This window comes from Ranitomeya imitator, chromosome 1, assembly GCF_032444005.1.
Source record: "Ranitomeya imitator isolate aRanImi1 chromosome 1, aRanImi1.pri, whole genome shotgun sequence".
Lineage (NCBI taxonomy): Eukaryota > Metazoa > Chordata > Amphibia > Anura > Dendrobatidae > Ranitomeya > Ranitomeya imitator.
Genome location: NC_091282.1, coordinates 219,447,385 through 219,464,642, shown reverse-complemented (window position 1 = coordinate 219,464,642; position 17,258 = coordinate 219,447,385). Strand labels below are relative to the sequence as shown.

Sequence of the window (17,258 nt, the reverse complement as noted above, 5' to 3'; positions counted from 1 at the left end):
TCAATACCTGATATGCAGCCACGTGGAATTCTCTCGGCGTCCCTCTGCCCCGACGCGCGTTTCGCACTGCTTCTTCGGGAGTGATTTTTTACTTAAGTACTACTTGAGGATCTGTTTCTTATTATTAATTGATCACCATAAGTGATAAAACACTGAATACAGTAGTACATAACCCACGTTGTGATGGGTAACATTATTTTGGGCATTTCTTTGTGAATATGCAAACAACTTGTTTAGCATTTTCTATGTTGATGCCTCAGGCTGATGTGTATGTTAAATATTTTTCCACTCAAAACTTAGGCTATGTTCACACAGAGCTTTATGACTAGTCCACAACAAAAATGCTTCACACGCTCTTTGAATAAGCTTCCTATTTCAGCGAAAAAATGCATCTACAGTGCATGTGTCTATAGTGCACACAGTGCCATTTCTGCCACATGCTTTTTTCCATTGTGAAAAAGAAGCAATATTTCAATATTAGAGGCTTTTTTGCCCCAAAAAGATCCAAATCTGGCTAGAGACTCAATAGAATAAAAAAAGCTGCATGCCCCAAAAAACACATAAAAAATTATAACATAAAAATAAAAAAAAAGTTGGTGTGTTTTTTTTAAGACTTTTAACATGCTTTTTCAGCCAGAAAGATACCTATAAAAAGGGTGGCGAGGTTTGCAAGGCAATAGGAGCAGACCTATTTTATAGGAGCTCCTGCAATTTCCCTGATTCAATTTGCTAAAAGCTTACAAAAAGTGGAAATTTCGGACCTAAAGCAATCATAAGTATGCCTGGTACAAGTTATAAGAAGAGGGTATCCATTTTTGTGGAGAAAAACCCTTCCCCAGGAGGAGAAAGCAGAGGGGGCTCTGGAGGAGCCTTTCCCACGGCTAGAAGTAAACATGCTGGACCTGCAGCTCGGAAGCCGACCCCCTGCTGGGCCCCGGCAAAACCAGGGGTTTTCTAAGAAGCAGCAGACCCATGGGACACCGACCGGGTTGAAAATCCCTCTTACCGTGACTCCAGCAGTGATGAGCAGGAGCGATGAGAAGAAGCAGAGTGCCGCGGTGGACCCGGGTGCCGGGAGGAAGTGCACAGCGGCTGAGGATGATTCAGCATTTTCCCCACAGCAAGCACCCGGTAAGACGCAGCTGGCCATCCATAGCCAGAGGAGCAGCCTGAGTCACAAAGCACAGGAGTTTGTGCCGAAGACCTGGGCAGCGGCTGGATCCCGGACTCTGAGAGCAGCATCGCCGACACAAGAAGAGTCAGTGCCGCATACAGAAGGGGAAAATACAGGAACATGCCGGGGAAGCTTCGACATGGAGGAGGAAGGCACCACACTAGGAACAGCTGACAGGAGATCGAGTTCTGGGCAGGAGACAGGAGGGGGCCAATGGACATCAGTGCTGGTAAGCAGATTGCAGCATCTTCCCGCACAACACATGCAAACATTCCCATATAAACATATTACAGGGGATTTAAGTGGGATCACCTGCGCTGATGGGAGGCATGATATCTCTAAATTACAACCAAACGGCCATAACCCTATTGAAATAAGCCCTTCCTGCTATACCATCACAGGCATTCAGAATGAGAGGCTTAAAGGGACACTACCAGGGTAGGTCTCTGAGAGTCCTAGGATTCTAATAAACAGTCCTAAGATTAAACCAGCGTTCTATAGGGCTCTGGACATTTCCTTTAAAAGATTTGATGCTTCTCTAAAGGCTCATGGGGGTGGAGGAGACGAGGACGTATTGACAGATCAATCTAACAGCTTTCCTGGATCTTTGGAGGAGCCTGGAGGGATTACACTCAAAAGAGCTTTTTGAGAATATTGACACTTCTGATAATAATTCAAGTGACTTCTCTGATGGTTCCTCAATAAGCGAGGTTCCATGTGAGAACTCTAAACCTGTTGAAAAACATAATTCTGAAAGTGCTTCCCCTAAGCTACTGTTGGAAGAGATTCCCACATCCGACGATTACCCGACTGAGGGTTTCATGGTGACTTTGGTTAAAACTTTTCTAATCTCAATGAATCCTTCTATCACATCTGTTGGCTCTCCGCTTGTTCCAGAACCAACTGAATCTAACAACAAAAACAAAAAAAAAACGAACATAGCATATTCTCAAACCATACCCAAGCCCTCAAAATCATTGGAGGAGATTCAAAAAAATATGGACCTCTTCAAAACCAACTTAGCTAAGGAAGAATAACATCAAGATCAGAGGAATCCCAGAGACGATCCAGACTTTTCAGTTGAAAGGCTACGTTTCCTCAATGATCTCTCAATTGTTTCTTAATGCTAACGAAAGTTTTCTGATCGAAAAAGCCGTTAGAATATGTAGACCGCCCTCGCTTCCACAGGACCTGTCAAGAGACGTTATTGTTTTGTTTTATCCAAATTGGGTGAGGAATGCGCTCCTTGGTACGTCGAAGCAACCGAGATTTCTTTCATCCCCATAAAGCCACTTGGTCTTTTACAAGGACCTGTCAAAAGACACTCTACAAAAGAGAAAAGCCTTATCATATCACACATCACACGTGAACTTCTAAGGGCCGGGTTTCCTTATGTCTGGACTAGCTCTTCAACCCTCCAGGTGAAACATTCGTCAGAATTAATCCATATTTTTTCTCCGGACGAGGGCATTGATTTCTTCAAATGTGCTGGAAATAAATACTCTAAGGTCACCTTTGGACCACTCTCCACAGTGAAGTTGGGTATTTGCCCTGGCTGACCAAATTTCAACGCTGTTAATCTACGACTAGATATTTGAGTAACTGAAATAATTCTTTTCCACTTTTAAAGCTTTTTTTAAAAAATTTTCTTGGATGAACCGAACTTTCCCTCCACACCGTCTTAGGGTCGCCACAGGGCATTCCCGGACGTGGCAGGCCTTATATTATACAACATAACTTACTTTACCTTTGCTTCATAGACTTATAGGCTCATTATTCGAGCATATCAATATTATTGAATAGTTTATAATACTGAATAGTCGATGATACTACTGAGTACTCTACTTTCAGGGCTGACACGAAGCATTAATTATTTTGTGTTTTTCTACGCTTAAGCTACATCTAGTTTTGTTATAAGTATTGACTGACTTACTTCTAGGTTTAGCTCCTAAGCAACATTTGATCCTGTTAATATTTCATACTGATTTACTATATTGAAAGGATGCTTTACTTTTAGGTGCTAATACGAAGCGACAGCTATTTTGGGTAAATTTATGCTACTGCATGTTTGTTTGTATATATGCCTGTTTTCTTTTTTCCTTCATTCCCATAATACTTGGGGATTTCTTTCCCTTCCCTGTCCCTGTTTTTTTCCTTACACTTTATCCATACCCTTCATATAATTACAAAATTCAATTAAAAAAAAATATTGTAAAAAGATACATATTAAAAAAACATCTTGACAACTTATTCTAATGTTCACAATGAGTTATTTTACTGATCTTCTGTCTGAAAAATCCATATTTGGGTGCATATTTCTATATGCTGTAGTTGTGCATAGAGTATTTTTTTCCACTCTATTTGATTTTGTTGTCAAAATTGGATGTTTTTCAACTGAAATGAATACAAAGCCTATTCCAAGAGTATTATGGAGGATTCGGCTATAAAATCCACATCGTGAAGTCATTATAAACATACCTTTTTAGAGAATGTATGATCACACAGAGGGTTTTTATGTGGATTTTTCCAGTTGAAAATTTCCCATAAAAAACATCTGAAAAGACAGGGATTTTGATTGGTTTTGTAAGAACATTGGACACTGATTTTGACGCATTTTTCACTTGTTTTGTACAACATTCCTTTGGCCGATAGAGAAGAAACAATACTATTAAATATTCATGGTAATAGGGGGTCCTGTTACAGATTTTCTTCATTGGGGCCCATGAGCCTTAAGTTTCGCCACTTAGCAGCAGCCTAGGTGCAGAGGATCACTTAAGTACAGAGGAGAAATCATATTGAAATCCAACATGCCTTATTCTCTCCCCTCTGCATCTGGCTTTGAGGTAGGGCTGGCCAATTACTCTGATATCTGTGGGTTCGGTGGCTAATTATCTAATGTGCGTGGTCATTTTGCAGGAGCTGCTGCAGATTTACATATATATATTTTTTTGTAGACTAAAAGGGCTTTGCAATATGAAGTTTAAAAAAATGCCCTACTTCCCAGTCAAGCCAAACAAGCTAAGCGCTGCTACATATGTACATCGCAGTGCTACTCCTGTACATCTATTCTGCCCGATATGTCCATGATATGTAAATAATTCAGCAGTCAGATCACACATGTAACACAATCACATCAGGAGAAGCCTTCCTGTGCAATATCTGTGTGGACTGTAGGCACCTTCCTTTGAGAAAGCGAAACGCGCGTCGGGTCAGTTTTTGGCATTCTATTTCCATACACCATGGGTAAGTTGCGGATCATATTACTGATTGCGGCTATGAGTGACATTATTACATATATGATTACTTTATATGGATGCCACTTATGCTTTTTTACTTTTTGATCCTTCTTTGTGAATTCACAAAATCTGAGTAGCTTGTATTTTGTAACCACACAGGCACCTCTATGGTTACAATCTCTAATCTGTTTTTCAGTCTCCTGACTCCTTATGTGAATTGTAATTTCCATATGCTCTAGTTGATGGACTTTCAGTCATGTACATTTGTCACTTATTACTTATTATGTAATTTTAGTACTTGGTGATATATGTTCCCATGAATGATATTCTTGATGGACAGAAACACTCTTTTCTTGTTGTTCCTCCCTTCTTATAAGACCTGTTTTATAATGTTGTTTGTCTCTTTTATTACTAAATAAACTTTGTCTTTTATTCTACTCTGGTGGTTTATGGTTACTCCACTTTTTCGTCTTTGTTTGCATATGTACATCTTAGTGCTGCTCCTGTGCATCTATTCTGCCCAATAACCCGTCCGTGAATTGTATATACTGCACACCATTCCCTACAGCAGCCAGATCACACATGTAACACAATCGCATCAGGTGAAGCCTTCCTGTGGAATGGACTGTACATTTCCCGGACAGGGAGACAGCACGCCATCCATGTATGTACTGGAAAGTTGCTGCAATGCAGGCGCCTTATGACTGGAAGCCATGTTTTTTATAAACATCATATTCAAAAGCCCATTTCTTCTTAAATAATAGGAAAGCTATACATATAAAAAAATATACCTGACATCACCCTTAGGCTGCCATCACACTAGCAGTATTTGGTCAGTATTTTACATCAGTATTTGTATTGTGGTGCCATGTTAGCCACAGGTAATCAGGTAATCAGGGCCGTATTTGCCACTAGGCACGCGAGGGCACGTGCCTAGGGCGGTGACATTGCGGGGGGCGGCACCTGAGCAAGGTGTGTTTTTTTTTGTTTTTTTTTTATAAGTCCCAGCCCGGGTCAAAAACACGCCTGACGGCCCCCCCCCCCGCCTCCGAGTCCCCCCAGGCCCCCACCTCCGAGTCCCCCACCTCCAAGTCTCTGAGTCCCACCCACCCTCCCTGAAGATGATACTCACTTGCTCCAGCGATGCCTGGTCTCAGCTTCTGTAGCGCGTCCTGAGTGCGCGGTCACGTGGCACCGCTAATTAAGGTCATGAATATGTGCATATTCATGACCTTAATTAGCGGTACCACATGACCGCTCACTCAGGACGAAGGCGCTGCGGCGCCGCGGGACAGAGCCGGAGCCGGAGGGATGTGTCGGCATGGCGTGTGGGACAGACAGGCAGCTGACAGGTGAGTATGACTGAGGGACGGGGGGCGGGGGGAGGATGGGAAGCCACCCGCGCCATGCAAGATGGCCCGGGAGAAGGAGCGGGGAGGGGGTGGAGAGATGAGCCATGCATAGGGAGGGGGGGAGGGGGAATTATGAGCGCCATCAGCCATGCATAGGGAGGGGGGGGGAATTATGAGCGCCATCAGCCATGCATAGGGAGGGGGGGGGGAATTATGAGCGCCATCAGCCATGCATAGGGATGGGGAGGGGGGGGAATAATGAGCGCCATCAGCCATGCATAGGGAGGGGGGGGGAATTATGAGCGCCATCAGCCATGCATAGGGAGGGGGGGAATTATGAGCGCCATCAGCCATGCATGGGAGGGGGAATTATGAGCGCCATCAGCCATGCATAGGGAGGGGAGGGGGGGGGGAATTGTGAGCGCCATCAGCCATGCATAGGGAGAGGGGGGGAATTATGAGCGCCATCAGCCATGCATAGGGAGGGGAGGGGGAGGGGAATTATGAGCGCCATCAGCCATGCATAGTGAGGGAGGGGGGGGAATTATGAGCCATCAGCCATGCATAGGGAGGGGGGGAATTATGAGCCATCAGCCATGCATAGGGAGGGAGGGGGGAATTGTGAGCCATCAGCCATGCATAGGGAGGGAGGGGGGGGGAATTAGGAGCCATCAGCCATGCATAGGGAGGGGGGGTGGAATTATGAGCCATGCATACAGGAGGAGGGGGATATGAGCAATGGCCATTATACAATATGGAGCATCATGTGGGGTCATTATACAGTATTGAGCATCATGTGGGGCCATTATAAAGTATGGAGCATCATGTGCGGCCATTATACAGTATGGAACATCATGTGCGGTCATTATACAGTATGGAGCATCATGTGCGGCCATTATACAGTATTGAGCATCATGTGCGGTCATTATACAGTATTGAGCATCATGTGTGGCCATTATACAGTATTGAGCATCATGTGCGGCCATTATACAGTATTGAGCATCATGTGGGGCCATTATACAGTATTGAGCATCATGTGCGGCCATTATACAGTATTGAGCATCATGTGCGGCCATTATACAGTATTGAGCATCATGTGGGGCCATTATACAGTATTGAGCATCATGTGCGGCCATTATACAGTATGGAGCATCATGTGGGGCCATTATACAGTATTGAGCATCATGTGCGGCCATTATACAGTATTGAGCATCATGTGCGGTCATTATATAGTATTGAGCATCATGTGCGGCCATTATACAGTATTGAGCATCATGTGCGGTCATTATACAGTATGGAGCATCATGTGCGGCCATTATACAGTATGGAGCATCATGTGGGGTCATTATACAGTATGGAGCATCATGTGCGGTCATTATACAGTATTGAGCATCATGTGGGGCCATTATACAGTATGGAGCATCATGTGCGGTCATTATACAGTATGGAGCATCATGTGCGGTCATTATACAGTATGGAGTATCATGTGTGGCCATTATACAGTATGGAGCATCATGTGCGGCCATTATACAGTATGGAGCATCATGTGCGGTCATTATACAGTATGGATCATCATGTGTGGCCATTATACAGTATGGAGCATCATGTGGGGTCATTATACAGTATGGAGCATCATTTGCGGTCATTATACAGTATTGAGCATCATGTGCAGCCATTATACAGTATGGAGCATCACGTGTGGTCATTATACAGTATTGAGCATCATGTGCGGTCATTATACAGTATGGAGCATCATGTGCGGCCATTATACAGTATTTAGCATCATGTGGGGCCATTATAAAGTATGGAGCACTGCGTGGCCATATTTTTTTGGTTTTAATTATTGTATATGAAACAGTGTGATCAGCAGTGCTGAATGGGTGTGGTTGGGACTTGGATATGGGTGTGATTAGTTGTGAAATGGGTGTGGTCAGAGGCGTGGCCCAAAATTTGCCGCGGCGCACTAAGTGCGCCGCAACCTTTACACCTTTTTCCCTTCTTCAAAAGTTGGGGGGTATGGTACCGCATTTCCCAGATCACAGCAAGTACCGCAAATCCCATAGGGAATGAATGAAACCAAACGCAGTGTTGCCGTAAGTGATCCGTTATGCAGCAGATGCAGAAAAACTGCCCGATCTGCTGCAAAAGGCGACTTTCACATCAGCGATTCTTGCCAAAGTCACTGCGGATAGTGTCATACTCACCAATGGGGGAGGCAGCACTAAAAGTGCCTAGGGCAGCAGAAACTCTAAATACGGCCCTGCAGGTAATCTTGCCTGAAGAAGGAGCCACTGTGCTCTGAAAGCTTGCAAACATAATATTTTCTGGTTAGCCAATAAAGGTATCACTTTTAGAATACTTCTGTCATCATTGGGCACAAAAATATTCACATCGATACATCAGTATTTGTAAGCCAAAACCAGGAGTGGAGCAATCAGAGGAAAAGTATAATAGAAACATATGCACCACTTCTGCACTTATCACCCACTCCTGGTTTTGGCGTACAAATACTGATGTAAAATACTGGCTAAATACTGCTAGTGTGACGGCAGCCTTAAATCTGTCAATTGGCAAGTACACAGCAAGCACAATCACACTTCAATATTTTTTTTTTTAGAAAACTAGATTTGTGCTGATAATGTGAACCTACAGACATACCTAGATAAACACATCCTCCAATACCAATAAGAGAAGCAGCGCTATGATACAAAGGTAGAGTGACGTATACAATGTCATCCGGGGTGCCTCCAAATCCCCATATGCCAGCTGCCCCTCGCAATGCTTGTAGCTGACTGATAACAGCCGCCTTAGGGAGACCTGTGAAAAGGAAAAAGACATTTTTGTTATGTAATGCTATTTAGTAGACAGAAAGGTTTTATTTAGCAATCTAACATGAATGCAGGTATGAAACATGTACAATACAGACCAAAAGTTGGAACACACCTCATTTAAAGATTTTTCTGTATTTTCATGACTATGAAAATTGTACATTCACACTGAAGGCATCAAAACTATGAATTAACACATGTGAAATTATATACTTAACAAAAAAGTGTGAAACAACTGAAATTATGTCTTATACTCTTCAAAGTAGCCACTGTCAAGCCGTTCTGTCTGTATCTGGTTTTCGGCGTGACAATGCATATGTTTGCTTTACCCCTTTACTCTTTTCCCCCTAATTTGAGCTAGATTACTGTTGGCTGTTTACTGAATGGAGCCTTCTCAGTTCCCTGCTCTGCTGCGCAGTCATACATGGGTTTTTAGGTATTTGCCCTGCTGCATACCTTCCTCATGTGCGGTCCCTGGATGCTGCTGTGAAGCTGTCCACGGGTTGTGAGGTCATTTGCAGCTGGTGCATGGCTTTCCACGTGGGTCAGTGTATGCAGTTTCAGTCAGGTGCCCTGAGCCTCAGATCCTGCAGTGTTTGTGCTGTGATGGTTTCTGTTTGTGCTTAGGGCGTGCGCGGCCCCACCTCCCCTGCTTTTATCAGGGTTAGGACGGGTACTTGAAATGCTGTCCCCAGCCAATTGCTCAGGGGAAGCTCCTATATAAAGTTCCCCTGCCATATGGGCAGGGCCTGAGCTACACTCACAAAGCTCCTGAACTTTGCTATGTGTGTTTGTGTTCCTGCACCTCTCCTGTCTATGTTTTGGCACCAAAGTCCTTGCCTTGATTCCTGTTTTGTCCTGTTCTGACACCTGTCCTGGAGGCGGTATATCCAGGCCCGAATCCTTGATCCTGCACCTGTCCTGTACCTGAACCTGTCTGAACTGTGTCCGCTGTGATTATGTTCCTGGAATCCCTCTGCATCTGGCGCCTCACTCCCAGTGACTTTGAGTCTCTTGAAACCAGTGTTTCTGCTGAGCATCTACTACTCTGTGCTCTGACTACCATGCGGTGTTAACCCCGTCTGGCTCATGTCCAGTACAGCGGTGTTTGCACCATCACGCTTGAGTTCCTTCCTAGGTCCGATGCCGGAACCTGATGACCGCTGTCTGGAGCTTGGAGCCTGATGACTCTGGTGGTGCCTGTAGGTCGTGTCAGATGTCCGGATCCGAACGACTCCTGTCTGATGTCTGCCGGTGACCCTGGGTCCAGATGTCCTGATGTCCAGTCTGTACCCTGATGTCCTGCCTGTGTCTTGATGACCTCATGGACCCTGATGTCCTGATATCCTGTCTGTTCCCTGATGTCCCCCCTGTGTCTCATATCCTGATGTAACTGATGCCCTGGGCTGCCACGCCAGTGTCACAGCCGACGACCTGGGCTGCCATGTTAGTGTCCCAGATGTCTATCCAGTATTCCTGATGTCCTGATGTAACCTGATTACCTGGGCTGCCACGCCAGTGTCCCAGCTGATGACCTGGGCTGCCACGCCAGTGTCCCAGATGTCTGTCCAGTATTCCTGTGTCCTGATGCCCTGCCTGTGTCCTGATGTCTTTCCTGAGTCCAGATGTCCTGATTTCCTGTTTGTATCCTGATGTCTTGCCTGCACCCTTATGTCCTCGTGTACCCTGATGTCCTGCCTGGGCCCTGATGTCCCACCTATGTGTGCCTCGGTGATCCGTTGGTGCCTTGGAGTCCACTTTGTGGTACCCTTCTGAGGTGTGGAATCGGGAGCCTAACATCGTCATGTTTTGTTTATGTACTGTGCGACTTTACTTTAGTAAACTTTTCTTTCTCTATACCTGAAGTATCGGTGTAATCAAGTCCTACGTGTTTCTTTCTTTGTCCACATGCTCAGCTGCCGCAGAACCTTGGTCTCTGCCCTCCCTCTATTTTGGGTAGGCCCGGGTCCCTCTCTGCAGTTTAAAGGGTCCGTATTGCCTCCCCGGGGGATGCGCGCCCCACGCCTTCTGAGGTTGGTCAGCTTGGGGGTGTCTATGGACTGGGCCGCATCTGCGGCTGCAGCTGACCGTGACAGCCACCTTTTGCTTTGATGACTGCTTTGCACACTCTGGGCATTCTCTTGATAAGGTTCAAGAGGTAGTCACCAGAAATGGTCTTCCAACAATCTTGAACAAGTTCCCAGAGATGCTTAGCACTTGTTGGCCCTTTTGCCTTCATTCTGTGGTCCAGCTCACCCCAAACCATCTCGATTGGGTTCATGTCCAGTGACTGTGGAGGCCAGGACATCTGGTGTAGCACCCCACCACTCTCCTTCTTGGTCAAATAGCCCTTACACAGCCTGTAGGTGTGTTTGGGGTCATTGTCCTGTTGAAAAATAAATGATGGTCCAACTAAACGCAAACCGGATGGAATTGTATGCCGCTGCAAGATGTGATAGCCAATGTTGGTTCAGTATGCCTTCAATTTTGAGTAAATCCCCAACAGTGTCACCAGCAAAGCATCCCCACACCATCACACCTCCTCCTCCATGCTTCACGGTGGGAACCAGGTGTGATGTGCTGCTGCAGTGCAGTATAGAGCAATCTCCACCAGGGGGTGCTGGCTAAGGAAAGGAGGTTGCACACACAGCACAGCAACACTGAGCAACAACACAGGTGTCACAGGTAATGAAAGGGACATGAAACAAGCCAAGGTCATACACAGAGATAGCAGCGCGGGACAGAAGGGGCGAGCAGAGAATCGTCGGGGACAAGCAAGACGTCAGAACCTACCGGGAACGTGGTAACCAAAACGTGAGACGGAGATGGAGTCGGGGTACAGGCCAGAGGTCAGAACAAGTCATAAACGGGTGTAGGCAGTCAGAGGCAAACAGGAACACTATAACAGGGATCAGGTCAGGAGCTCAAACCGTGCAGCATGAACTATAGCTGACACTGGCCCAAAGGCTGCAGAGGACTTAAATAGTTCAGCCAGCTCCAGGGTGAGGCAGAGAGGATTAACTCCCACCTGACCAGTCCAGAGACAAGAGAGCTGAACATAATCTCAGAACTGGATCATGACACCAGGCATGTAGAGTCTATCTGTTCACCTTTTCTGCATCTCACAAAGACACGGTGGTTGGAACCAAAGATCTCAAATTTGGACTCATCAGACCAAAGCACAGATTTCCACTGGTCTAATGTCCATTCCTTGTGTTCTTTAGTCCAAACAAGTCTCTTCTGCTTGTTGCCTGTCCTTAGCAGTGGTTTCCTAGCAGCTATTTTACCATGAAGGCCTGCTGCACAAAGTCTCCTCTTAACAGTTGTTGTAGAGATGTGTCTGCTGCTAGAACTCTGTATGGCATTGACGTGGTCTCTAATCTGAGCTGCTGTTAACCTGCGATTTCTGAGGCTGGTGACTCTTGGTCTTCCGTTCCTGGGGCGGTCCTTATGTGAGCCAGTTTTTTTGTAGCGCTTGATGGCTTTTGCCACTGCACTTGGGGACACTTTCAAAGTTTGCCCAATTGTTCAGACTGACTGACCTTCATTTCTTAAAGTAATGATGTCCACTCATTTTTCTTTACGTAGCTGCTTTTTTCTTGGCATAATACTAATTCTAACAGTCTATTCAGTAGGACTGTCGGCTGTGTATCCACCAGACTTCTGCACAACACAACTGATCGTCCCAACCCCATTTATAATGCAAGAAATCCCACTTATTAAACCTGACAGGGCACACCTGTGAAGTGAAAACCATTCCCGGTGACTACCTCTTGAATCTCATCAAGAGAATGCCAAGAGTGTACAAAGCAGTCATTAAAGCAAAACGTGGCTACTTTGAAGAACTTAGAATATAAGACATATTTTCAGTTGTTTCATACTTTTTTTGTTAAGTATATAATTTTACATGTGTTAATTCATAGTTTTGATGCCTTCAGTGTGAATGTACAGAAAAATCTTTAAATGAGAAGGTGTGTCCAAACTTTAGGTCTGTACTGAATACTGATACTATATTACAATACCTACAAAATGCTGTTTACCTGCAGATGTACTGGTAGTCTGCAGGTAATCATGTTAGGCCGTGTAACTGGAAGAGCTGATACAGAGGGAAAATTAATTTTTAGCCACGTTCACACGTCCAATATTTGGACAGTATTTTACCTCAGTATTTGTAAGCTAAAACCAGGGGTGGGTGATAAATACAGAAGTAGTGACATGTTTCTATTATATTTTTACTCTAATTGTTCCACTCCTGAATTTGGCTTCCAAATACTGAGGTAAAATACTCACCAAATACTGAACGTGAGGAGACATGGCTGAATTTTGATCCAAGCGTTGGGTCAAAATCAGCAATGCAAGTATATGGGTCCGTGAAAAAATTGGACCACACTTGGATCACTGACTGTCACATAGGAAAAGGTAGAAAAACTTTTTTATTCTCCACATACGAGAAAAACTGATGATACTCGGACTGCACTCTGACCAAAGTGTGTTAAAAAAAATCATTCTGTTTTTCTCATACTTGGAAAATACTCACACGTGAATGAGGCCAAATGGGTTTGCTGTGGATTTTCCAGAGGAAATCTACTAAATCCGCAAAAATAAGCACATGTTACAGGTGGATTTGTCATGAATGTAAAGTAAAATTTGCAATGAAAATCTCGAGAAAGAATTGATATGATCCGGAATTCAAAATCCACAGGCAACAAATCCACACAGAATATGCTGAGTGCATTTACCATGAGAGTAAATTTATGTGTTGCATATTTTGTTACAGAAAATTCAGCATTTTCAGCACCATTCAGATGAATAAAAACTGATTTTGAATCTTAGAAATTTCTGCAAAGAAATCTGCAAAGTCTGAATTCACCCTAAATGTTCGCAGAACATAATGTAAGAGACCTGCTGACATTTAACATATAGTTAACTGGATTTGTAAGAGGAACTGTAGACATTTCATCTGTAATATTCATTCTATTCAAAGTATCATAATACTTTGCTCAAATTATTAAGGTTTATGAATATGATAAATGGAAATTAGTAAACAAGCCATTTGTGGCCACATTATGTTCATACCTGTAGTCCCTGAGGTGAAAATGAAGAGTGTTGCAGCTTTTATACTGCTGACAAATCGCAGATTTTGAGGCACAGGTTCATCTGTTACGGTGTCCAGTCTGTCTAGGATGGTATTCACACCTGGAAGTGTAGTTTCTGCATCCATTACCCAAACTGAAATGTTGTCTTCCTGTAGACTTGGCAATATTTCTTCCAAAGATTCAAGCATATCTTGTAAAATAAACCAGAACCATAATAAGTACAAGAGCAGTTATTTAATTATCAGATACTCACAGAAAAAAAATCAGCTTTAGGGCTCATATTCACATTAAAGAAACTCGTATGAGTCTCGCACGTTAATACCCGGCACTGCACCTGGCACTCAGATCGGAGCGTGCGACCGCATAGCTGTTGTGAATTCTGTGGCTGAATTCACTCCTGTGGTCACAAGTGGTACTGCAGCTTCTGAGCTTCCTCCCTCAGGTGTTCTGGTGAGCTCGTTAACTGCTTCATTACTTAACTCCGCCTGATGCTGCTATCCTTGCTCCTTGTCAATGTTTCAGTGTTGGATCTGAGCTTCTCCTGATTGTTCCTGTGACCTGCTGCTCTGTATAGCTAAGTGCTTTTTGCTTTTTGTTGCTTTTTTTTCTGTCCAGCTTGTCTTTTGTTTTGCTGGAAGCTCTGAGACGCAAGGGGTGTACCGCCGTGCCGTTAGTTCGGCACGGTGAGTTTTTTTTGCCCCCTTTGCGTAGTTTTGCTTTAGGGTTTTTTGTAGACTGCAAAGTTCGCTTTACTGTCCTCGCTCTGTCCTAGAATATCGGGCCCCACTTTGCTGAATCTATTTCATCCCTACGTTTTGTCTTTTCATCTTACTCACAGTCATTATATGTGGGGGGCTGCCTTTTCCTTTGGGGAATTTCTCTGGGGCAAGTCAGGCCTATTTTTCTATCTTCAGGCTAGCTAGTTTCTTAGGCTGTGCCGAGTTGCCTAGGTAGTTGTTAGGCGCAATCCACAGCCGCTTTTAGTTGTGTTTAGGATAGGATCAGGTGTGCAGTCTACAGAGTTTCCACGTCTCAGAGCTCGTTCTTGTATTTTTGGGTATTTGTCAGATCACTGTGTGCGCTCTGATCGCTAAGCACACTGTGTTTCTGGATTGCCTTCATAACACCTGTCATTAGCAAACATAACAGTACAAGGAGCCTAACTAATGATTCTCAATAGAGGGAAAGAAAAAGTTCTGACATCATTTTTTTTTTTTCTGCTCTGTGTTCACTTTTTTTTTTCCCCTAGACATTTGGGTGATTCTGGACACAGGTGTGGACATGGATATTCAGGGTCTGTGCTCTTCAATGGATAATCTCGTTATAAATGTACAAAAAATTCAAGATACTATTGATCAGAAATCTATGTTAGAACCAAGAATTCCTATTCCTGATTTGTTTTTTGGAGATAGAACTAAGTTTCTAAGTTTCAAAAATAATTGTAAGCTATTTCTGGCCTTGAAACCTCATTCTTCTGGTAATCCTATTCAACAGGTTTTGATTATTATTTCTTTTTTGCGCGGCGACCCTCAAGACTGGGCATTTTCTCTTGCGCCAGGAGACCCTGCATTGAGTAGTGTCGATGCGTTTTTCCTGGCGCTCGGATTGCTGTACGATGAGCCTAATTCAGTGGATCAGGCTGAGAAAAATTTGCTGGCTTTGTGCCAGGGTCAGGATGATATAGAAGTATATTGTCAGAAATTTAGGAAATGGTCAGTACTCACTCAGTGGAATGAATCTGCGCTGGCAGCTTTGTTCAGAAAGGGTCTCTCTGAGGCTCTTAAGGATGTCATGGTGGGATTTCCTATGCCTGCTGGTTTGAATGAGTCTTTGTCTTTGGCCATTCAGATCGGTCGACGCTTGCGCGAGCGTAAATCTGTGCATCATTTGGCGGTACTGCCTGAGGTTAAACCTGAGCCTATGCAGTGCGATAGGACTATGACTAGAGTTGAACGGCAGGAATACAGACGTCTGAATGGTCTGTGTTTCTACTGTGGTGATTCCACTCATGCTATTTCTGATTGTCCTAAGCGCACTAAGCGGTCCGCTAGGTCTGCCGTCATTGGTACTGTACAGTCCAAATTCCTTCTGTCCATTATCTTGATATGCTCTTTGTCGTCGTTTTCTGTCATGGCGTTTGTGGATTCGGGCGCTGCCCTGAATCTGATGGATTTGGATTATGCTAAACGTTGTGGGTTTTTCTTGGAGCCTTTGCGGTGTCCTATTCCATTGAGAGGAATTGATGCTACACCTTTGGCCAAGAATAAACCTCAATACTGGGCCCAGCTGACCATGTGCATGGCTCCTGCACATCAGGAAGTTATTCGCTTTCTGGTGTTGCATAATCTGCATGATGTGGTCGTGTTGGGGTTGCCATGGCTACAAACCCATAATCCAGTATTGGATTGGAATTCCATGTCGGTATCCAGCTGGGGTTGTCAGGGGGTACATGGTGATGTTCCATTTTTGTCGATTTCGTCATCCACCCCTTCTGAGGTCCCAGAGTTCTTGTCTGATTATCAGGATGTATTTGAAGAGCCCAAGTCCGATGCTCTACCTCCGCATAGGGATTGTGATTGTGCTATCAATTTGATTCCTGGTAGTAAATTCCCTAAAGGTCGATTATTTAATTTATCCGTGCCCGAACACGCCGCTATGCGCAGTTATGTGAAGGAATCCCTGGAGAAGGGACATATTCGCCCATCGTCATCACCACTGGGAGCAGGGTTCTTCTTTGTAGTCAAGAAGGATGGTTCGCTGAGACCGTGTATTGATTACCGCCTTCTTAATAAGATCACTGTTAAATTTCAGTATCCCTTGCCATTGTTATCTGACTTGTTTGCTCGGATTAAGGGGGCTAGTTGGTTCACTAAGATAGATCTTCGTGGTGCGTATAATCTGGTGAGAATCAGGCAAGGAGATGAATGGAAAACTGCATTCAATACGCCCGAGGGTCATTTTGAGTATCTAGTGATGCCGTTCGGACTTGCCAATGCTCCATCTGTGTTTCAGTCTTTTATGCATGACATCTTCCGTGAGTATCTGGATAAATTCCTGATTGTTTACTTGGATGACATTTTGATCTTCTCAGATGATTGGGAGTCTCATGTGAAGCAGGTCAGAATGGTTTTTCAGGTCCTGCGTGCTAACTCTTTGTTTGTGAAGGGATCAAAGTGTCTCTTCGGTGTGCAGAAAGTTTCATTTTTGGGGTTCATCTTTACCCCTTCTACTATCGAGATGGATCCAGTTAAGGTCCAAGCCATCCAGGATTGGATTCAGCCGACATCTCTGAAAAGTCTGCAAAAGTTCCTGGGCTTTGCTAATTTTTATCGTCGCTTCATCTGTAATTTTTCTAGCATTGCCAAACCATTGACCGATTTGACCAAGAAGGGTGCTGATTTGGTTAATTGGTCTTCTGCTGCTGTGGAAGCTTTTCAGGAGTTGAAGCGTCGTTTTTGTTCTGCCCCTGTGTTGTGTCAGCCAGATGTTTCTCTTCCGTTCCAGGTCGAGGTTGATGCTTCTGAGATTGGAGCAGGGGCGGTTTTGTCACAGAGAGGTTCTGATTGCTCAGT

General features: G+C 44.4%; 1 protein-coding gene across 2 annotated transcripts in view; it reads right to left on the bottom strand.

The window, feature by feature from the left end:
- SLC27A6 (solute carrier family 27 member 6) overlaps positions 1–17,258 on the bottom strand; it is a 148,385-nt gene that overhangs the window by 81,268 nt on the left and 49,859 nt on the right. For both annotated transcript variants that reach the window (XM_069754017.1, XM_069754008.1), the window contains exons 3-4: positions 13,667–13,876; positions 8,421–8,579 (exon numbers count right to left, since the gene is read on the bottom strand). In XM_069754017.1, coding sequence (XP_069610118.1) covers positions 8,421–8,579; positions 13,667–13,876 — 369 coding nt within the window. The remainder of the gene's footprint in view (positions 1–8,420; positions 8,580–13,666; positions 13,877–17,258) is intronic.